Source organism: Natrix helvetica (genome assembly GCF_964273705.1).
Source record: "Natrix helvetica genome assembly, chromosome: 10".
Taxonomy (NCBI): Eukaryota; Metazoa; Chordata; class Lepidosauria; order Squamata; family Natricidae; genus Natrix; species Natrix helvetica.
The window spans coordinates 22,486,383-22,508,318 of NC_138561.1; the positions used below are offsets into that span (position 1 = coordinate 22,486,383).

Here is a 21,936-nt window from a genome sequence, read left to right on the forward strand (position 1 = left end):
TGCTTAAGGATCGGTTTGCAGCCTCCCTTTCTCTGCCCCCAGAATGTCAGTGTGGAGAGCCCAGGTCTTTCTTCCCCCTGATTTCTGCACGCAGGGTGTAATTTCAGCCTATTGAAATCGTAATTTGCCACCGGGAGAAATGAGGGTCTGTTGTCGCTGGTTTTGTGCGGCGAGCTGCATAGGAATGTTAAATGCAAGACACACCACTTCAGTGCAATTGCAATCTAACCGCAGCTTTTAGCCGGGGGGGGGGGGGGGGGCTCACAGGCCTTTTTGCTTGCCAAGCAGTTACATTGTGCAAGAGGACGACCAGCCTTCTTCCCAGGAGCCCCTGCAGTGGCGCTCAGGAGGGGAGGGGGGAAGCCGGGCAGGCCTGGTGCCTGGATGATTGGCAGCTGTGCCTCATCCAAGAGCATGCCAACCTTCCAACATGAGAGCAGCCTTCTCAACCTGGGCCATTGGAAGCGGTGGGGATTTCCGGAGCCAACAGCGATGCCACTTGGGGGCCCGTGCAAGATCCCACATAGGGCAATGTTTTCCAGCCTTGGCCACTTGAAGATGGGTGGACTCCAACTCCCAGAACTCCCAGCCAGCCAAATCCGCCCGTCTTCAAGTAGGCCAGGCTGAGAAATGTTGGCTTAGACCAGGGGTGTCCAAACTTGGCAACTTTAAGACTTGTGGACTTCAACTCCCAGAATTCCCCAGCCAGCTGGCTGGGGAATTCTGGGAGTTGAAGTCCACAAGTCTTAAAGTTGCCAAGTTTGGACACCCCTGGCTTAGACCCTGCCAGCAACACCCTCTCACTGGAGCTTCGGATCCCTGCAGTGCACCAGAAGCATAAAAGTAGTCCTTGACTTACGACCACAGCCAAACCCAAGTTTTCTGTCGCTAAGCAAGGCAGTTGTTAAATGAAATTTGTCCCATTTTATGACTTCCCTTGCCAGAGTTGTTAATGTATCCCTGCCGTTGTTAAGTTGGTAACAGGGTTGTTAAGTGAATCTGGCTTCCCCATGGACTTTGCTTGTCCGAAGGTTGCAAAAGGGGATCACGTGAACAGCCCCCCTCCCCCCCTTAAACAGGAGCCTGTTGCCAAGGGACTGAACTTTGACCCGTGGCCACAGGGATGCTGCAGTGGTCACCTTTTCTCAGGGCTGCTGCCGTCACTTCAAACACTGACAAACGATCTGTTGTAAGTTGAGGACTAACCTGCATTGCTTTGTGCTCTTTCTACGAACCCAGCGTGCTGAGGGCCAATTAGGGCAAAGCTGCAAAGCTAGCAGAACGAGATGCTTTCCTCCTCCTCCTCCTCCTCCTCCTCCTGCGTGGCATCTTCCCAGCACCCGGGTGGAGAGAAAGCTTTTAGTGACAACACTTTCCCTGCATCCTCACCGAACCCTCCGGGGCCTTCTTGGCAGTGGCCCCCGCTTGGGGAAAGCTGCCTCTCGCTGGGGAAGAGGCAGGACCACTAAGAACCTCCAGCTCTGAGTTGCTGCTTCTGCCTCCTGAAGAGCCGAAGGGTCCCCAATTTCACAAGCTCCCTGCTGTTTTCTGCAGCTACAAGCTGGTGAAACTGGAGACGCTTTTTAAAAAGCAGGGACCCTTCTCCCTCCCTCCCTCCCTGCCTGCCAGTGTGAGCCTTTCTCAGCCTTGGTAGAAGCATTGGTTCCCAGGGGGCTAGAGAGGAGTCGATCCACCCGGGGGAGAAATGTTCTCTGTGGGGCCCTAATGCATTCTTGGACGCTCTTCCATTACTCTGGAAAGAAAATAAGAACAATCGCAATCTCTCCGGCTGGGTTGGATGGCCAGCAACTGATGGCGTGGGGTGGGGTAATATTTGTGAGTCCCCGCTGCCTGCACTAAGATCGCCTCCTACTTGCAGCTGGACCCAGGGGTGAAATCCAGCAGGTTCTGACAGGTTCTGGAGGACCGGTAGCGGAAATTTTGAGTAGTTCGGAGAACCGGCAAATGCCACTTCTGATTGGCCCCAGAGTGGGGAGGGAAGGGGGATTTTGCAGTATCCGTCCCCTGCCACTCCCACCAAGCCACGCCCACAGAAACAGCAGTAGAAAAAATTGAATTTCACCACCGGCTGGACCAGACCCCCCGAGACAGCCCCCTGGAGCAGAGGCTCGCTGGAATTGAGTTGTGAAGTCCAGGCAAGCAATGTTTGATCTCATAAATGAGCTCTCCTCATTTATGGGCTGGGGGTTAGCCGTAGACCCAGTGCACAAGGATAGGCTAGAGCAGGGGTGTGAAAACCTGGGAACTTTAAGACTTGTGGACTTCGACTCCCAGAATTCCCCAGCCAGCTAAAGTTCCCAAGCTTGCAACCCCTGGGCTAGAGTGAAGATGTGTTCATTTTGGTTTTTATTTGTTTCATCTCTTCCACCCACCTCAACCCAGCGTCTCTGGGGCAAAGAACCAGAGAGAGAGAGAGACCAATACCGGGTTGATGCTTTGGGCTTCTGCTTCCCAGCATCCATCCTTGCTCCCACCAGCTAAGCTTTCCTCCTCAGTTTCCCCCAACATTCGAGGGGGCTGAGTTCACACTTTGTGAGGAACCTCAGTGCTGCCCCAGCTGCCCCTCTCACAGATTGGGGGGGTCTCCAAACTTGGCAACATTTGGAGGATTTCAACTCACAAGATTCTTCAGCTGAGGAAGCTGAAGTTGAAGTTCACAAGGCTTAAAAGTCGGATTCTTGGAAACTTTTCATCTTAAAGATTCAAAGCATCTGGAAGTAGATGGAGTCCGGCCTTGAAGGCCTAGCAGAGGCCCAGGGGTGCCCCTATGGAAACACATCTGGCCTTGCAGCAGCCCCCACGATCTCTGGAAAATTGCCCCAAAGGTTGGGAAGGGATGCATGGAGCCGAGGAGGGTGCAGTTTTTGACTCCTCTGCTTATAACCCCCCAACCCAATTGGCATGCAAATTCTTGGAGGGGAAAGATGGTCAGATCAGGGTATCCACGGGGGAGAATCCAAAGGGAGCTTCCTCTGGAGCTCTGGTCCTGCCCCAAGTGGGAGATGGCTGAAGGAGCAGCTCTGGTGGGCAGGTGGGCTTGGACAGCTTCAGGTTAAGCCATGACGTGGCTTGTTGAATTAGTGCCTTAAGATGCCATGTTTAACCCTAACCCATTTCATTGTATACACGATGTACCAGGACAATAAAGGCTATCCTATGTTTAGGGAAACATCTGCAGAAGCGTCTAGATCTGGAAGGGATCTGGGAAAGTGGCCTCCAGGACTGTGAGTCCTTGGCACCAAATCACACCAGCCTCTCCGTCACATCCTTCGGTGGTCTTTGATGACAAGAGAGGGCCTAACCCTGCGGGAAGGAAGCTGGGTGGGACCTGGGGCATCCTCTCTTTCTCCTCCACCTGCAAGGCCCCGATATGGACAATCTGTCTGGGGCAGGTTCAGAGGAAGCCCTCAGCTGCTCCCTCGGCTGCGCTCAAACGGACGTGTGGAGTGAAACCCACCTGCCAGACTCCACTGCTGACTCGACGTCCTTCTCCTCCCCTACTACACGCATGCGCACCCCCTCCTGCTCCCCTGCCCTAGGTGAGCAATTGGCATTCAGGCGGCAATGCGCTTCCCCCACTGAGGCCTGGATGTGTTTGTCTTAATCTCGGCGTCTAAATCCCAGCTAATCCCAGGAGCCGGGCTGCAGAGGGCATGTTGCAGCCTTTTAATTTCATTTGAGGCAGAAGAGCTCTCCCTTCCCAAGGCTTTTAATTCGGGCTGGAATGTGCGGAGGAGATAAGGGCTTCGGAGGCAGCCAGTGGTCGAAGGAAGGAGGCAGCTCCCTTCTGCTCGGAGTTATCGCCACTTGCAGCTGCATCCGGCTGGGTGACATCTGCAGGCAGGCAGGAAGTCTGCTTTGCTGGTTCTTGAGAAACGTGTGTGTGGGAGGGGGAGGGGAGGAAGGGCGGCCTTGTTTCGGGGGCGTACTGGTCTCCCGAAGCTCCCCTCCGGGGCTCTTGTGCCGGGCTTCTACAGGGAGAAGGCAGAGGGCATGCTGGGCCTTCATGTAGGTTCTTTCTTTGCGGCTTCAGGGGTTGGGCCAAGTGTTCAGTTGTGGTTTCTTCCACAAACCATGGTTAAACCAACTCGATCAGTTTGATGTGTGGACACATCCCCCAAATGGGCAGGTCTGAGAGGAGGCCTTCTGCAGAGACAGCCAACACCTTGGTTGATTCTTAACAACACCTGGATTGACCTAACAGTCTAAGCCACCATGTGATGGTTTGGTTCTGGCTTAGTGTGCCGTGTGAACTGAACCAGGGAGGCTTGAAAATGGCACGGCAGAGCTTCAAAAGCCGCCCTTGGAGAGGAGGAGGCCCTTCGACCATCTGAAGGAGCATCAAGCAGGACGAGGTCAAGGCTGACCTTCTCTTGTCGGGAGCCCAGAGCCCCAGGGAGCGGCCTTTACTTACAGGGAAACGGGTTCCCTCTCAACCTTAGGAATACCTTGCCAATGCTAAGAGCAACGGGCTGCAGAGCCCGCGTACAGAGGGCGGGTGGGGCTCCCTCGACGGGTTGCGTGTGTGTTCAGGCAAAGAGAAGACTGCTGGGCAGGGGTTGGCTCCATGGCCTTAAGGGGCCCTGGCGGCATAGGATTCAATGGTATCTTGGTCACGCAATCATGCTTGAAGCAAATCAGGGTTTAGAATCCATTCACTGCGGTTTGCAAACTATTTTTTACAGCTTGGCCTAACGTGTGAACCCAGGCAGAGTTTGCTTGGCACAGGAAGGAGAATCAAGTAGGCATCAGCCCTGCTGCCCAGTGGCTGTGATACGGGAGCAGAAGCCTCTTTTTGTCGACGTTGTGAATATCTTGACAAATCTCAAGCCTTAGCCAGGGTGTTTTTTGGGGGGGGGAGGGGGATGTCCTTGAAATGTTAATCTGAAGTCCGAGGTCCACACGGACGGCCCTGACCATTGTCCCTCCCAAGCCTCCACTTTTGTGAATGGAACAGAAGAGGCGCCTTGTGGGCAGGCTGCCAACAGCTCGACCCGGCCTTGGCCACCTGCCTCCTTTCCAAGTTCCCAAGCTAAAAACGGGGCTTTGTTATCAGAGGCACGGGGGGGGGGGGGTGCCCTGCCCTGCCAGAATCCTCTTCCCTTTCCCAGTCCCACCCTGCCTGCCCCAGTGCTCAGGCAGATAACAGGCTCCCTGCCCCACGGCAAAGGGAGGGGACAAGAAGGGAGGAGGACACTCAACGGAGGACCCCAGCAGAATTCTCCAGCGAATTGCACCTTTTCCCCGCCAGGCCTCCCTTGCCCTGCTTAGGGTCTTCAGGGCTTCCAGGTGTTCCCTCCTTTGGGCTGCCTGGTCCAGTTCACGCATCATGTCGATCTGTTTCACAACGGCTTTGACACACCTGGGCTCGATTCCAAGTCTAAACCTCAGGAGAGGTCAGACCTGGTGCAGAGGGTGATTGGCCTTCCCTTAGACTGGGGTCACCAGCCTGAGGTTTTGAAACAAGTGGGGGGGGGTTCCAAAGGCCAGCCGCCTTCCAGCTGTGGTCTGCCAGGGCTCTGAGGATGCCAACTTGCAGAGAGGATGGGAACCCTTCCCCACCTCTCTTACTAAGTGCATCGCTGAAGCATCGGCCATTCAGCTGCACATCCCCTCCTGGATCTCACTTTAGGATGCCAAGAGGTGGCTGAGTTCCACACCTCATCCTAAACGCTTGGCCCGTGGTGCCTGGCACGACTGCTTCTACCCCATAGAGAGAGTCGCAGTGGTGCTGAGGGAGCGGGCAGTTGGGCGCTGCTCTCCCCCACCCCCGGAAGCACCTGTGCCAGTGACCCAGCTCAGCTCCAGTTGCCCTTCCTGGCCAATTTCCTTTGTCCTTCCCCAAACATGGAAGCCGGGCCTGCACCTGGGAGGTGGCATCTTCTGCTCTCAGGAGGGCATGGAGGAGGACTTGACGGGCATTGGTGCAAAAGCTATTCTTCCTTCCCTCTGAAGAGCTGAGCTCCTTGCAAAGCCTTGCCTTTCTCCCTCCCTCCACTTCTGCCTCTTCTGCAAGGGCCAAAGGCTGCCCTTAGCAGACTGGCTGCCTTCCTACAAAAATGCCTCCTTGGCAGGGATTGGGAGGGGTGAAGGGGGACAGAGAGAGAGAGAGAAGCGAAAAGTGGTGGCATTGCTTTGTGGTTCAACGTGACTGCTCCTCCCTTCCTTGCGTTTGCACCCCAGACTGGGGTGGCAGAACTGAGCATGGGAGCTGCCTTGCAAAACTTTGGGGGAGCTGACGGAAGGGCAGGGCAGAAAGCCCCTTCTGGGCAATGCTGCTTCTGACCCCTGGAAGCCGAGACAAAGGGTGCCCCTGAGCATATGCAGCACTGAGCCCTGGCACTCTAACTGGAATGGCTTTATGGCAGCTCCCAGCCTTCCCCCCCCCACCCCCCCACCCCGTCATTTAGCTTCTGATGGAAACCAGCAGCCGGGGTGCAGGGCTTCTTCTGCCACCCTCACCCTGGTAACCCCCAGGCCAATCCAGCCCTCCCCCCCGAGATGTGCCAAGGGTGGGCAGGCAGGCAGGCAGGCAGGATCCTCAAGGAGGAAATGAAGACCAGGCAGCTGGAAGCCCCATAGCAGAACTGCTCCTCCCCACACCTGCGGCCTTGATCTGCATGTCAAGGGGGGAGGCCCAGCACCTGCTTTTTGCATGCCCCAGTGAGTCCACTGCACGGGGAACCTCATCGCACGGCATCCACAGCGTATGCCCAGCCTGTTCCTTTGGGTTGGGGATTCCCCCCTCCAGCAGCCCCTCTGGTTTCACTCTGCACAAGAAGAAGGGAGCCCCTTCAGTTGCACGTAGAGTAACGGAAAACCCCATTGTGGGTTCAGAGAAACTGCCCCGGCCGGTTCTCACATCCTCTTCCACCACATCTCAGGCCCAATGGCGCAGGGGGCTCTTCTCCTGCCTTCGGAAGCAGGCTTCAGGGGGGATCTGAGTTGGAGGGGAAGCTGATGAAGGAGAGGAACAATCTGCAGGTAAGGAAAAAATTCCTGACAGTGAGAACAATTGGATCAGTGGAACGACTGGCCTCCAGAGGTGGTGGGTTGGACTAGAAGACCCTCAAGGTCCCTTCTAACTCTGCTATTCTGTTGTCTAGGCCTGAAGAGGCAATGGGGGTCTCCATGAACCTCCAGAGATTTCTCTTTCAAAAACTCCTCGCTTTCCACCAAGAATCTATTTTTTCTGGCTACTTTAAGCTACTCAATTTGGGGAGTTTTGTCAGATCTAAGGGTTGGAGAACCGGGGCCTTTTGGTTCCCCTTCGACTCCTCTGGGGGAAATCCTGGTTTGCACTGGCTGCAGGGCAAGGAGTTCGATTCCCATCACAGGCTAAGCGACAGAGTGCGGTTTAAAAGCCACCAGGACAGAGTCAACACAAGGCTTAAGTTGAAGCCCAGAAAATTCCTTTGGCACTGAAGAGGCTCTGCCCACAGGAGGTCACCTTGGCATGGTTGGGCCCTGCTTTGTGCAAGCCCATACACAGCCATGACGGTCATGTGGGCAGAGATGCCCTAAATCTGGAGTCCTTCTCGGCTTGTGTGTACAAAGGACCTACTTGGCCCCTTCTGTTTCTCTGGCAGCCACCCCTGAAATCTGGAGGGATAGTCCCTTCCCATCCTTTGCTTATTGAAGTGCTGCAGGTGGCCCCGATTGGCACCATGGACACGCAAAGCACAGGTGTTCTTGGGCAACCCCCACCTGCCCTGCTGAAACAGGTGCCAATTTGGGTGACCAAGGGTGGGGCCAAGAGAAAGCCCACAGGGGTGGTAGCATTGCATCCCAGCATCCATCTCAAGGCAACAGCTGTGATTCTTCTGTCATTCTCCTCCCGGCTGAGATCAGGAGGAGAACAAGTTGCTTCTAAGCTCTCCAGATGTTCCAGCAGAGAGACATTCCAAGGATGTGGGAAAGAGAGCGAGGGTCTCTTGGGGTCTGCCAGAAAGCTTCAAGGTGGACAGAGTCTCATTGCCAGAGTCTCTGCTTGTCCTGGGAAGTGGTCTCCTCCAGAGGGGTTCAGCGGAGTCTGGTCGGCCCCAGCCTGGCATCCCAAACAGCCCCCCAGTGGGCAGTTGCGTAAAGGCAAGTGTGAATGTGACATTTCTCATCCTTCTGGCTTGATGCCTTTATGCAGCCTTATTTACCAGACCGAGCCTTCTGGCACCCCCAGATAAAACTCTTTCGCCACTCCTTCAATCACTGCTCCAGCCGGGGGCCTGCTTGAAACCTCAGCCGGCTTGGTTGGGGCGATAAGGCCTGCCTGCCTGCCGTTCTTGGCCAGGGTAGCCTTCCTGAGATCCAGCTGCGTCCTGGAGAGGACAGGGTGGAACCGGAGATCCTTCGTATGGCCAAGGAGCCAGCCCACGCCCCACCAAACCTTCCCACCAAGGACGAGAGTTGGTCAGGGCCTCCCTTTGCCCAGAAAACTGCACAGCTGCATCAGGACAGCAACTCACGAGTGCTTTTTTCCTCCCTGGGGGAAATTCAAGAAAAAGCCAGACAGACACGAGGGGCTTTTGGGAAATGAGGGGAAGCATGCAAACTTTTGCCTCAGGCCTGCAGGCCACAAGGCCACCCAGCTGGAGTTTCCCCCCAAAGGGGAGTCTGTTGCCCATGGTCTACTTAGCCATGAAGCTGGTTGACTGAGATACAGTTGGCCACTTGGTGCAGCAAGCAAACTTGGCTTCATACAGCTCCCTAAGCTCAAGGCTAAGAAACCTTCTGGGTAACTGGGATTTGTGGATTCAAACCCTCTTCTTGGCTTTCTGGGGGAAAGTGGGGGGGAACCATGCACAGAAACGGGGCCCGTCTCTGCAAAAGGCCAGGGGGAGCCTGCTGATCCCCTGCCCTGCCATCTGCCATCATCCTATCATGCCAAGGAGCAGCAAACATCCCCTTGAAACAGGGGCGGGGGGAGGGGAGCCGACAGAAAGAAAAAAAGAGGCGTTCAAATAAATTATTCCTTCTGGAGGAGGGAAAGCAATCAAAGGAAGGCATGGAGTAGGAGATAAGGCAGGAGACAGAAGGAGCAAGTGTGGGAGAGGAGGAGATAGGAGAGGGAGGGAGGAAAATAAAAGCTGGAGTAGTGAGCAAGCAACACGGAGGTGCGGAGGAGCCCTCCCTACGCTCCTCACCCCCCTTCCATCGCCTATCGCCCTCGCCATCACCAGAGCCCAACCTCAAGTAGTTTTTCACCAGGATGGCAGTCATCTGCTCCCGAGTGAGCACCTGCTTATCTCCCCCAACGGCTGTGAACAGCTCCAGATTGCCCGGGCGATGCAATTTCCATATCAGCCCCCAGCAGCCGCTCCAACGAATCTACCACGCACAAGAGGCACGTGGGGGCCAAAGTGGAGGATCAATTGACAGGGCGGGGGGTGGGGGCGCTGGGAAAGGGAGCCAGGCAGTCCCTGGCCGGTGGGAGATGGGGGTGGTCTCCCTTCCAATGGGATGGGGGGGCACTGCCCTGGGACAGACCAGCCGGGCAGCCTTGGCAAAGATGCAGAAAGTTTTGGATGCCAGTTGTGGGAAAAGAGGAGGAGGAGGAGGAGGAGGCTCAGGGGCACCTGGGCAGCCTCAGAATATCTTCAGGGTATGGTCAAAAAAGTCAAGATGGCAGCCATGACAATGGCAAGGGCTCCATCTCATTGGTGGCCACTATCTTGACTCTCTGACCATTATCCTGTGGACTTGAAGGTCAGGGGAAGACGCTTTGGCTCAAGAGTCCTGGGATGTCCAGATAGCCCAAGCAGGGTCTGGAGGAGGGCAGGGCAGAGGCGGCCTTCCAGGGGGACTCCAGAGAAACTCAAGAGGGGCCTGCCTTGACTCTCCTTGGCCTCGGGGGGGAACAGAGAAGGAGCAATGGGGAGGGGGGTCCCCGCCTGCTCTCCTTTCCCTCCCCCGCCAGGGATGCCCAGATGGTCCTCCCGCTGCTGCTGCTGCTGGATTTATGCCGGGCGGGGCGAGGGGACAGGCAAGGCTTAACGGAGAGGCGGGAGGGGAGGGCTGGCAGGCTCGCCCGCCAAAGCCCCGGGAGCCCTGCGAGCCGGCGGGGCAGTTTGCAGCCGGAGCTTAGACCTCTCCGAGGGCGCCGCTTGGCCCAGCCTTAATCCGACGGGTCGCGAAGCCCAAAGCCGCGTCTGCCACCAGTAGGAGGAGGGAGGAGGCTCGGTGGGGCCGGGGGTCCAGCTGGCTGTGCCACCACCTGCAGACTTGGGGCAGAGGGCTTGCAGGGACCCCCTGCATTTGCTGGGCTGTTCCTCAACAGGCCGCCTGGCTGGCGAACGGGACAGAGGAGGAAGAACCAGGCGCCACAAGCACCTAGATGCTGTGAAAAGGGGGCCGGGGTCTCTTCGCGGGATTTGGGGCCGACATGGTTGACGTTTCTGACGCCCCCCCCCCAACTGAGCCCTTCGGCCGGATCTCTTTCGCCTGCAGCCCTCTGGACGCCCCTTCTCCCCCCAGAAAGTCTCCTGCACCTCGCAAAACCCTTTCCCCTGCTCTTCTCCTTACCCCAATTCTCTCACGACCCCCCCCCCCGCAGCTGGTACTCTGGCATTTTGGCCAGGGGCTACCACGATGGCGCTCCCCCCCCCCTTCGCCCATCCCTGGCTGTAGACACTGCAACAACGAACTAAAAATAATCCGAAACCCGAGTCGCGTGTGAAAAAGGCTGGAGCCGCCGGTTTCCTCTTGCCTGCCCTCCCCTTCCCCATTTCCCAGAGGCGAACAAGGGGTCCTCGCCCAGCCTTGCCAAGGCCTGACCCACACTTCCTGCCTGCAAAGCAGCTTGTGTTTTCCACACCTGCGCTCTGCAATCAGTTCACATCAGCTCCTAAATCTAACCGAATCCAAAAATATTAAAAGCAGGGCCCATCTGTTGTCCAACTGATGGGAGCAGATGTGTGGAGGATTTCGGAGGGCTGGCTGGCAACTATTCAAAACTGTCAGAATCTGCACCTGTCCAGGCACCACCGTTCCCCTTCCCGAATTAATCCCCCTCCCCCCTCGTGTTTTTGCAAAGGAAGGGGGAGAAATCCCCAGTTCGCTTGAGGAGCTGTGTGCCCCTCAAACAGATCACACACACACACACACACACACAGAGCCACGGAAGCTCTTGGCAAGCCTTCGCATAAACACAACTGCACGGGCATTAAAGCCCCCCTGTGGAGGAGAGGAGGGGAAGAAGGGCAGGAAATGGGGCGACCTCTCCTGCACCTCACCCAAGTCTGCCAGCTGCTGGGAAGGAGAATTGAGGTCTCCCGCCTGGGCCAGGATGGCGTCTCCTGGGTGAAGCTCCTGAGGGCTGGTCCTCAGCCATTCAGCTGCTTTGCCAACCTCCCCCCCCTGCTCCTTCCAAGGCAGCCCCAAAGCTGTGGTTGGTCCAAACAGCCGCCTCAGAGGAGCAGGATTGTGCCTGGCCTGGGATCACCCTTTTCCCAAGCCTCTGACCCGCATGGGCTCCCTTTCATTCTGCAACCAGGGCAGCTAAGTGGCAAGTCCTTATGTTGGGCTTTATATATCTCCCCGTGGCCTCCAAGCACCTGTCTGGCTCTGGGCATCACGGAGGGTCCTTGGTGCTCTCTGAGCCTGGTTGTTTTCTTGCAGACGCTTCATTGCCCAAACTAAGCAACACACTGATGGTGTAACCTAGTTTGGGCAATGAAACGCCTGCAGGAAAACAGCCAGGCTCAGAGAGCACCAAGGACCCTTCATCTCAACTCTGGGCATCAGGCTAAGCCATGGTTTACAGCAACAATGGCTGGGGGGGTCACAAGGCAAGAGCCTCTGCAAACTCCCCCCCCCCCGGCGCCATGTGATGCTTCCCCGTCCAAAGAGCCTATGGCTGACCCGGCCTGCTAGTCCTTGTGCCCACGAGCAGCTTCCCATAGGAAGCCAACTGCAAAGCCAGGCCTGGTGGCCACACTGTGGAGGAAGCAGATGGACACCCAGGGGCCAGGCTGTGCCTCTCCACAGTTCCCACCCAGCTGCTCTGCTGTGCTGGGGAACAGCCACCCTCTTGGGCTGCTGGCGAACGAGGCCAGGCAGGGCGCAGTGCCAAGGCAGCGGGCCAAATTCTCCGCCTGTGAACAATGGGCTGGAAAGGCAAGTGGAGTGAGGGGGGGGGGAGGTGATGCAGAAGGGGAAGGGCTGGCTGCTTTCCACCAGAGAGGATGTCACTTGACCGTCCCTTGGGTCACAGCCTGGGAAAGGGCCACCCTGGTAGGTCAAGGAGAGAGGGCCAGGGCTGCCCAGAGGAAGGCCGCCACGGAGATCCTGTTTCCAGGCAGGGTCAGGCTACACTGCCAGCCTCACCCAGCCAGGCTGCCCCAGAGGCCTCGCCCGGGGACAGAGGAAGAAAGCGGCCAACTTAAGCTTGTTAAAGCAGCTCGCAGCTGGGTATTTGCTCTCTGCCTGTTTTTCCCTGGAGTGGTACCTGCAGCCTCTGCTCCAACAGGTAGCATTGTCCCTGGGGCAGCAGAAGGTCCAAAGCACACAGCTGCCCCTCCCTTCCATTTTTCCTGCAACCTTTATTATGCTTTGGATAACCAACTTCCCAGGAGTTCTCCAGAGGGGAGGCAACCCACTTTAGAATTCAAATACAGCAAACATCCTGGTTTCAGTGCAGTCCCTGGCCCACTTTCTCCCTGACTCGACCTACAGAGACCAAGGATAAGTCCAATTGACGCTTAAGGGGGGGGGAAGGGCTCCCATCCATCCAAAGAGATCAGGGAATTGGATGGATGGGATTAAACATCTTAGAACAGGGATGTCCAGCCTTGTGGACTTGGACTTCCAGAATTCTGTTTTAGAGGGAAAGGCAGCCCATCCATTGAATAATCAGAAATAACCCCATGTTCCAACTTCTTTCAACCAAGTAGTATGGTTGTATGCGTAATCCACATATGGACCAGCCCTCTTGATGCTCCCTAGGTAAGAGATCCCAGAATTTCCCTATCAGTTATTTAATGCACAACCTTCTGCCTTTCTGACTCAAAAGGAAAGCCGCCCGAAACCGAGGACCAGCTCAGAAGAAGAGAGAGAGAGAGAGAAAAACCACGCACACTAATTCTGTAAATAAACTCTCCAGAAGTTAACATATTTCACTGATATTACAGAGGCCAGTTTCACCCAACTCTAGCAGCCAAGGAAATTGGAGTGGATCTTAACTCCTAGAGATTCGGTAGCCGCATCAGATACCCTCCTCGGTAGCAGTGTTGAGGGGGGGGGGGGTCAACAACAGCCTCCTTCTGAGATTCCCCCCACCCCCAACAGATTCAGTATTTATCCTGTAATCCTCTCCAGTTCCTAACCACCATAACCTCGCTTTGCTTTTTCGAGGTAAACCAAGATTGACCAAGAGCCACTGCTTGGCTGTGAGCGCACAGTTCATACGACAAAACAAACAGCCGACAAAGACACAACCAACAGAACTAGGAGCTGGCCTGGCAAAGCAGCCTACTCTGCAGAGCGGCCAAGGACCGTGGTCTGCCTCCAAGGACATAACACCCTTCATGGACATAAGTAAAAGATGTTCACAGAATCCCGTTTGGGTTCTGAATTAACCACTTTTCAGAGTTTCCCCCATGCCTTGTCACAAAGTCCCCAAAGGGTTGGATTCATACAGCACATCCAGAAAGAGAAGCCGAGGTTCAAAACCAACCTAGTTTTAGATCAGGTGTGAGAATGCAGCCGGTCATTCACTTTCTCCTGGTTAAGTCTTTCCTACAAAGTAAACCCAACGATCGTCTCCTGGGCTGCCTGCCTGCCTGCCTGCCTGTGGATAACAATATGGGCTTCCTTGGAGGAAAGGAGAGGAAGTGGCTTTTGAAACGGTTTTTAAATGATTAGAACCTTCGAGCAATCCCTAATCTTTGAAAGCCAGATCTGAATTGAGGGAGGCTGCTCTCTTACCTTTGCAGGCGAAGCCTTGAGCCCCGAATGGTTTTCCAGAAACCGCCATCTCTTCTTCTCGGGGACAGGTCATCTCACCTGGGGCTTCCTCACAGAGCAGGGAGGGGGCTGGTCATCCTGTTCAGCCTCTCCCCCATTGGCCAAAGAGACCGAGGAGCAGGAGCAGCCCTGGGCTGGCCAGAGGAGCCAAGGAAGGACTGCATTTGGGGGGGTGTCTTCCAGGTTGAAGGGTTAGATACGGACTCTCCGTCCTCAAGGCAAGGTAACTAGGTTTGCCTTCCTAGGAGCCTCTTTCTCCAGTCTATCTGAGAAGCAGAAAAGTCACTCTGGTGGGAGCCCAGCAGCGACATCCTGAAGAGGCTGCAACCCTCTTTCTCCGCCAGCTGAGCAGAAGGCCTTCGCAAGGGAGAACAACAGGAAGGAGAGGAACTGGCCTTGGACTCGGAAAGGTTCCTGCAGCACCTTGGAGGCAGCTGAAGCCGCCAGGCCCTTCCAGGGAGCCCTATTTACACTTCACTTGGAGGGGGGAAAAGTTCGAAAGGGAAAAGAGCGATTTTGCTCCTAAGGAAAAGGTGCAGAAATATTTCAAGAAGGAAGGAAAGCTTTAAAAAGAGCTCCTAGAGGAGCAGAGGTCTGGCACCTCCACCCCTGCCAGGCTCTATCTGAGTTCCAGCAGTTGATCTGGGAGTGAGAGGAGCACTCACTCCCAGCTGCCTTCCTCTGGCTTCCCCCGGGGCTGAGAGAAAGGGGCTCCAACCACACAAAGCTCCCTTCTCCACCAGGTCTGTTAAGAAGAGCCCTCGGCCTGGTGCCCATCGTGCCAGGGGGCGTTGGGATTGCTCCAGGGCCCTACAAGGAGGCTGCCACCAGAGTGATAGTTTTCAAGCTTGGCAACTTTAAGATGTATGGACTGCAACTCCCAAAATTCCTCAGGCAGGCTAGGGAATCCTGGGAGTTGAAGTCCACGCGTCTTAAAGTTCCCAAGGTTGTGAAGCCTGCTTTAGTCAATTGAGTGGAAAAGGGGAAGGCGTTTTCTTTATTGGTGTTTCAAGGATAGAACTCCCCGCTGGTTGAAACACGCACCAATTTCATGAATGTCATTCATGGTTTCATTTGATTGTCACGCAGCTCCTTTACAGTGGAAAATTATAGGCACTTTTACTAAATGGGCAATACAATAACCTGTTTTCTGTCGCTTGTTTTTGTTTAACGTTTGGTGCTTTCTTAAGAGCCTTCATGCACATGTAAATATAACCACATTGGTTGAAGGAGAAGTGAAGTGCTTAAGAATAGGTTTCAAGGGGAATGCCTTCTGCGTTGATGCCTGTTTTCAATCCAAATCCTTGCCAGGAACAATAGGCAGTGAAATTGTGGCTGTGTGTTCTAGAAGTCTCCCATTCCTCATTTCGGAACCTGAGAAGGGCTGAGGAGTCCACGTTCCCTATCAGAGAAAGGCAGCCCCCTTGTGCTCAATGTAGGGCAGTCCGAGTCACTGATGGAAGTCAGGAGACTCTCTGCAAGAGGGCAGCTGCCCACCCCCTGGGACAAGGGAGCAGGGAGGGTTAAGCAGCAGCCTAGAATTGGCTTGAGCTCCATCCCCTGCCTCACCAAACACCTTGGCTGACCTTCTCTTTGAGGGAGGCGTAGGTTGCATTGCTTGGTAAAAGTCCAAGAAGAACAGCTCTGGGCCTCATGGAGGGGGCTTGGACAACGGCAGAGGTTGGTCAAAGAAGGAGGCAACATCTGCCCAACTAAGTTGGATGGCTTGGGCATACAGGATAAGGGCACCCCTAGCAACTGTTCAGGGTGGCTCTTCCATCGGTTCAGGATCACAGACCTTCGACCTCTCCATGCCAGTTGCTGGAGACCCCCAGGGTGGGAGGGAATGACCAGCCACGAGAGGCAGGCCCAGCCTTGCGTAGCGTTCTGGAGTTCAGCCCAGGTTGGCTAGAAGTCGCTACCTTCTTTGACTCCCTTTAATCCTGGCTCACTAGGCGATTCTGGGAGTGGAAGTCCACCCATCTTAAAGTGGCTGAAGTTGAGAAACACCTATGGGCTGGGAGATGAAAGCGGAGGGGAAAAGGAAACGGGTGCTTTATACCGGAGGACATGTAGCCATCCAAACTTACAAGTATTACTTTTTTTAAAGAATGTGATGCTGGATATTTCAAATACCATCTTCAAAAATCCCAAAAAGGTCAACGGCCCCTCACTCCATCCGTGTCTCATGTTACAATCAACTCTGATTATTCTTTTTCTTTTCAATCCCGGTCTGTCCCTGGCTTGCACCCGTCCCTTCGGAATAAGAGACCCGAAACTCTCTCTCTCTCCTGAGTCAGCCGGGTTCCTCTTATCTACTCCCCTTCAACAGCAACTGGACCATCCCTTGAATTGCATCGGGAGGGCTTTAATTCTCGTGATGTAACTGAACCGAACGGCTGTTTCTAAGCCAATCAACTTTTGCTTTGAAGTTCTTTGTTGTGTAAGTTGCGGCAGAATTTAGAGCCAGATTTGTCCATCAACAGTTGATGAAGAATCCCTCTACCGCTAATCTTGCCCGGTTTCCCAACTTTCTCTACCGTCGCTCCCGCGCTCTTTTCAGGGAGAGGCAGTGAGGCCCAATGGGTGTCTGTGAGAGCACGGAAGAGAGCTCCTGGGTGGGTTTTGCAGAGCAACGGGGAAGGGAACTGGGGAGGCAGAGGTGGTCTTGCCCAGTGTGCCACTCCTCCCCTTTCCCTAAGCAGACTCGGGTGGCGAAAGGTTGTGCACCACACGTACGTTTGTGGCTGCGAGAGAATCCGGCTTCGTGGGAAGGTTGGCAGGAATGATGGGCACCTGGTTGGCGAAAGCGGCGGAGCAGTGGATGGAGTTTGCAAAAGCTTTAACTGAAGCGCTGGCGGCTGTTAAGGATATTACAGAATGCAAGAGTGAGCAATGGGCTTTTCATTAGCTAATGAGGATTTCCATTTTGGGCTCTTTGATGTTTGAAAAGCTAATGGCTGCTAAATTAAACCCCTTTGGTTTCTCTTCTCTTCCCATTCTTGCTCTCTTGGTTAAGGGCTGGGGAAGGAGGGGGGCTCCTCTGGCTTATGGGGAAGGGGAGGCTGAGGTGTGGGGAGCGGTAAACACGGAAGCCAAGAGCTGACTTGGACAAGGAAGCAATTTTGGCCTCTCTGGCATGCGCAGCCCCTCCGCTCCTCCTCCCGCCCAGAGTTTGCTGGCCTCCGTGTTGTGCGTTAAGGAAATGGGCAGCAACTGCACCATTAAAGTCATTATTCTGCTGAAAAGGCCCCCTCGGCTCTTCCCGGGACAGAGGCTCTCATTGGGGCAAGGGATTAGGCCCCGAGCCCCAGAGGATTCTCCGGCCTTGCCAAGTCCCGGAAGAGACCCACACTGGACTCCGGGGCTTTCTCTTGAAATACAAGGCACTCGGGGGTGAATGAAGAGGAGGGGTGGGGGGGAGGACCCCCCTCACAATTTTGCAATAGGAAGGCAGTTTGGGGAAGGGGCTTGGAGAAAACCCAGCAGGCAAAGTCCCCCCACCGCTTCCGGCTGCAGCATAAAAGGCGTTTCCCGGGGTCCCTCTGAGCTGCCCTGTAGATGTGGGGCAGGGAGCAGCCCCAGAAGCCCCTAGCCTGGACTGAGCCCCCTGCCTGCCTTGCAAGGCTCCCCAGCCCCCACTCTCTCTCACCAGACCCCCCCCCCAACAGGTGGGCTGCTGTGAGGGCAGAAGAGAGCCCACCTTCCCAGCTTTGCCCAAGTGTGAAGAGAAACCGAGCTGGGCAAAATGGGGTGGGGGGGCTGGCAGGATCGCCCCCTCCCCTGCCCCCTCCCCTGCTCATGCTTTTCTCTCCCTCTGCAAAGGCGATGGGGGCCCTGCCTGGATGGGAATAAAATATGCAGTGAAAGACATTAAAACGGAGTAAATAAAAGAGATAAAAATGGAACAATCAAGCTGGGAACTTCTCCTCCTCTGATTAAAAAGAGCGGGGAGGGGGCCCTGAGGAGGGGGGGGCTCCCGCCCTTGAAGAGGCAGCTGTGCAGGAGCCGAAGATTGATAAAGTCGCTGCGGCTGCCTGTTTGCCGGAGATAAAGCCTCGCCCGCTCTGCCGTCCTCAATCCAAGCCTCAGCATCAGTGTTAATGCAGCCTGACAAACTGGCATTTAAGACAGAATAAATAGGGGCTGTTGGCACCACTATTACCTGGACCTTATTAATCTGCTTGCAGGCATTTAAATGGCGTTAAAAATATGGAGTTTACTACTCAGGGCTTCAATAGCTGTGCAATTCATCACGTTTCCACCCCCTTCCCCTCCCCCCCCACCAGCAATTGTCTCCGAGTCCGAAATGACCTGCCACTCACTCGAAAGGGGCTTTCCAAGCAGCTGGGGGGAGGGCACAGCCAAGGCCAGTTGGGCTGGTGGGGGGACATGGTGCCTCCCCCGAGGGGCTCCGGATGGCAGGAAGCCTCTGCCAGCCCTTCCAGGTAGGCCAGTCCAGAGAATCAACTCCGTAAGAAGACTAGAAGTTTCCTTCTTTGAGACGGGCTCCAATATCCGGATCTGAACAGAATAACGGAGTTGGAAGGGACCTTAGAGGTCGTCTAGTCCAACCTCCTGCTCAGGCAGGAGACCCTACAGCATTTCAGACAAATGGCTGTCCAACCTCTTCTTAAAAACCTCCAGTGATGGAGCATTTGCAACTTCTGGTGGCAAGCTGTTCCACTGGTTAATCATACTCACTGTCAGGAAGTTTCTCCTTAGTTCCAGGTTGCTTCTCTCCTTGGTTAGTTTCCATCCGTTGCTTCTTGTCCTGCCTTCAGGTGCCTTGCGGAATCACTTGATCTTCTTTGCGGCAGCCCCTCAAATCCTGGAAGGCGGCCGTCATGCCACCCTCCGTCCTTCTTGCCAGTCTGAAGGGCTGCATCTCCTCTTCCTGGTTTTGCCCCATTGCATCAGAGAGCAACCCCCTTAAGCCACTTCTGAATATCTCCTCGCTTCCTAGGACTTAGCAAATGCTTCAGGTCCCTTTGCTCAGGGAAGGCTCTTGCCTCATTCCTGCCAGGACCATTTCCTTGGGCTCTGCCAGGCAGGTGGGTCTCTGCTTCCCAAAGATCCTCCAAACGCGCCTTCTTCATCCAGCGGGCGAACGTCCCTAGTTTGAAGCAGTGGAGCCTTTCCCAGGCCCTCCGGCCGGTTGCCTCCTTGCTCTGCTGTTTCCCCCAGGGCCATTAACCACCCTAATGATTTTCCTCCCCGAACTGAGTGGCTTAAATAGCGTCTTTAATTGGCCCCATTGATGTATCTCTCCCATCCAGGCTGTACTTTATAAGAAAGACACGCAGTCATTAAAGGAAGCTCTTAGCAGAATCAACTATTAATGACACAGCCAGGCCAAGGTCTGACAACAAGGAGAGTCCTCGGGGTCCTTCACTTGCTGGAAGAGCAGGGGCTCCCCTAGGGGCAGGACGGGCCAAGGGGGAGGTAGGTGGCTCCTGTTGCCCTTCAGGGTGGCAGCAGAATGGCCAGGTTTGCATGGGGCACAAACAAACGCCTGCTTGGGTGAACCAGAGGAGGTGAAATCCTTCTCTGCAACAAAGCTCCTTCCCCGGTGACTCCATGCAGGGACTCTTAACTCTAAGATCGATGGGGAATTCTGGAAGTTGCCACGGTTGAGAAACACCCTGGCTTAATGTGATGCATGGACCCAGCCAGCGCTGTGACCTGGCATGCCATCAGCAGAGTTGTGGGCACGAGCGATACCGGCCCACGTGGGCACATGGCAGAGACCGAAGGCTGCCTCTGTTGTGATTTCCGAGGGGAATGTCGGGTCCTGCTGGAACAAATCAGGGTCAGCCTATCTGAAGCAGCATCTGCTTCCTTGCCAAGGCTTGCCAACGGCTTCTGAGAAGCAGAGGTGGGGTCTGGCGTCCAATGGGAAAGATAGCAGCTGGAATCCAGAGGTAGACAGCTACTGAATCTGGAGGCTCTGGTTGTCCTCTGTTAGCTGATGGTGGACTCATCTTAACACAATCGAACGCAGAACCGGAAGCATTCCTTTGGGCAGGAAAAGCCACTTATTTATGTGGTATGTGCATGTCCAAAAGTTGTCTGTGTGTGTGGGGGGCGGGGATCACAGCTGCATTCCTAGCAGTGGAATCCTCAAAAGGCCTCAAGAGCAACGGGGGTGTTTAGAGCTTGCAAAGACAAGGCCCTGGATCCCTTGTCTGATCTCTGAAGAGCAGTGCTGGGGGTTTCATCCCACCTGGAATCTCCCCTCTGGCCAGGAAGCTTCACTTCAGGTAGCTTCACCTTGTTCCTGCTGGAGAAGGAACAATCTCCCGTAGCCTCTTCTGCCTGCACTCCCAATCTGCTGCACCAACACCATTCTTGGGTTTCCCCTGAAAAACATGCAGGAGCCCGATTGCTTGGGTGGGAGAGGGAGAAGGAAAATCCCAGCGTGCCCAAAAGTTCTCGGAATGAGCAAAGAAAGAGGAGGAACTTCCCAGCAGATCCAGCCAGATCTTTCTTTGTGGAAACCAAGGAGGTTGGGCTGGATCCCCCTTCAGCTTCTTCCTTACTCCCAGGTACAGTGCAGGGAAGGGCGGGAGGTCAACCTGTCCGTCTGTCCTCCTTTCCACCATGCCAGGGGCTTCCCTTCCCCAGCAGCTTCTGATCCTAATGGAAAATCCCACCCGATGATGTTTCAGGGACCCTGGAAATTAAACAGCTGCATCTCTGCTGGAAAGTGTGAATACATATTTGAAGGAGCCGCGGGGCTTTCGCCAAACAAGCAGGAATCCACCCCCGAGATCTCCCCCCTCGAAGCTGCGGCCAGAGCCCTTCCCTCTGACCTGGAGGAAGGCCTCTCTTGGCAGGAAGGGCAGATTTGATGGTCTCAGTCTAGTCCCTAGTGGAGAGTTAGTCAAATGACAGATGGGCACATTTTGCAACCTGGCCAGGCGGAAGCCACGGACGAGAACGGGGGGGGGGGGGGGGGAGATACCAGGGGTGGGGCAGGCAGTGGCTGCCTAGTAATTCTGTGGCCAGTTTGGGCCGGAGGATGGCTTTGTACACCTCCCCCCCCCATTTACGTATTCATTTGAAAAGGGGATTTCAACCACAGGGACCAGCAAAGTTTCCAGTTGGAGCTTGCAAGGCATGCTCAGGTTAGGTTTGACCAGGTAGGCTGACTTAGCCCCAGTGGGTTGGATTCAGACAATTTCCCAACCCCACCTAAGCAAACAACCATAGCAGGGATTGAGTGAACTTGCTAAAAGGGGTTAAATAACCCGAGAAGATTGATTGGGGTCACAAAACCCACTGAATCCAAAGTGGCTTTACAGAACACCCAGGAATGGATGGCTTTTTTCAGGAGATGTAAAGCTGAATTATTATTCTCAGTCCTGATGAGATTATGTGGGATGTGATGTTGTGTGAAGTCAGTAGGTGAAGCCAAAACATGGGTTGCTGCTTAGGGAGCCCATCCCATTTCAGCTTGCAGATGAGGGGTGGCTCACCCAGCACCACCACAACCAGACTGAGATGGGGCAACCCAGTGGCCTCCGCCCTTCCGCAGCCTTGAGCCGGGAAGGGAGGCGAGCGCTTGGATGCACCACTTGGGAGCGTGCACCCCCTCAGCCAGCCAGTTGTAGAAATGATAGCTTAAATAAACTGGGGCTTAGCTGTTGTGTGAATGCAGCTGTTCCTCTCTCCTTCCTCTACGGGCAGAGTCAGCTTTAGTCCTTTGGGTGTTCCTGCCTGTCTTTCCCTCCCCCCCCCCCCCCCGTTCTTTGCCTCTCTTCTCCTGGTGATAATTATTGGAAAGTTCAGAGCAGAGGCAGAGCGAGAGAGAACCCTGGGAAAGCAAGCTATTAAAATCCAGGCACACAGCTTGCCTTTGCAGCAGATGTTGGCATAATTAGAGAGGAAAAAATTATGAAATTAATTTGTGGTTCAATGTAAATTTCAGCAATGGGGGGGGGAGAAGCATGG

The 21,936-nt window shown here is 54.9% G+C and overlaps 1 protein-coding gene across 3 annotated transcripts in view; it reads right to left on the reverse strand.

Annotated features, from left to right (window-relative positions):
- CBFA2T3 (CBFA2/RUNX1 partner transcriptional co-repressor 3) overlaps positions 1-14,383 on the reverse strand; it is a 57,162-nt gene extending 42,779 nt beyond the window's left edge. For 2 of the 3 annotated variants that reach the window (XM_081963537.1, XM_081963536.1), the window contains exon 1: positions 13,942-14,382. In XM_081963537.1, coding sequence (XP_081819663.1) covers positions 13,942-14,014 — 73 coding nt within the window. In that variant the 5' untranslated portion in view covers positions 14,015-14,382. Of the gene's footprint in view, positions 1-13,941 lie in introns of all 3 variants that reach the window. The other variant, XM_081963538.1, reaches the window with a different exon arrangement.
- Positions 14,384-21,936: the final 7,553 nt, after the last annotated feature.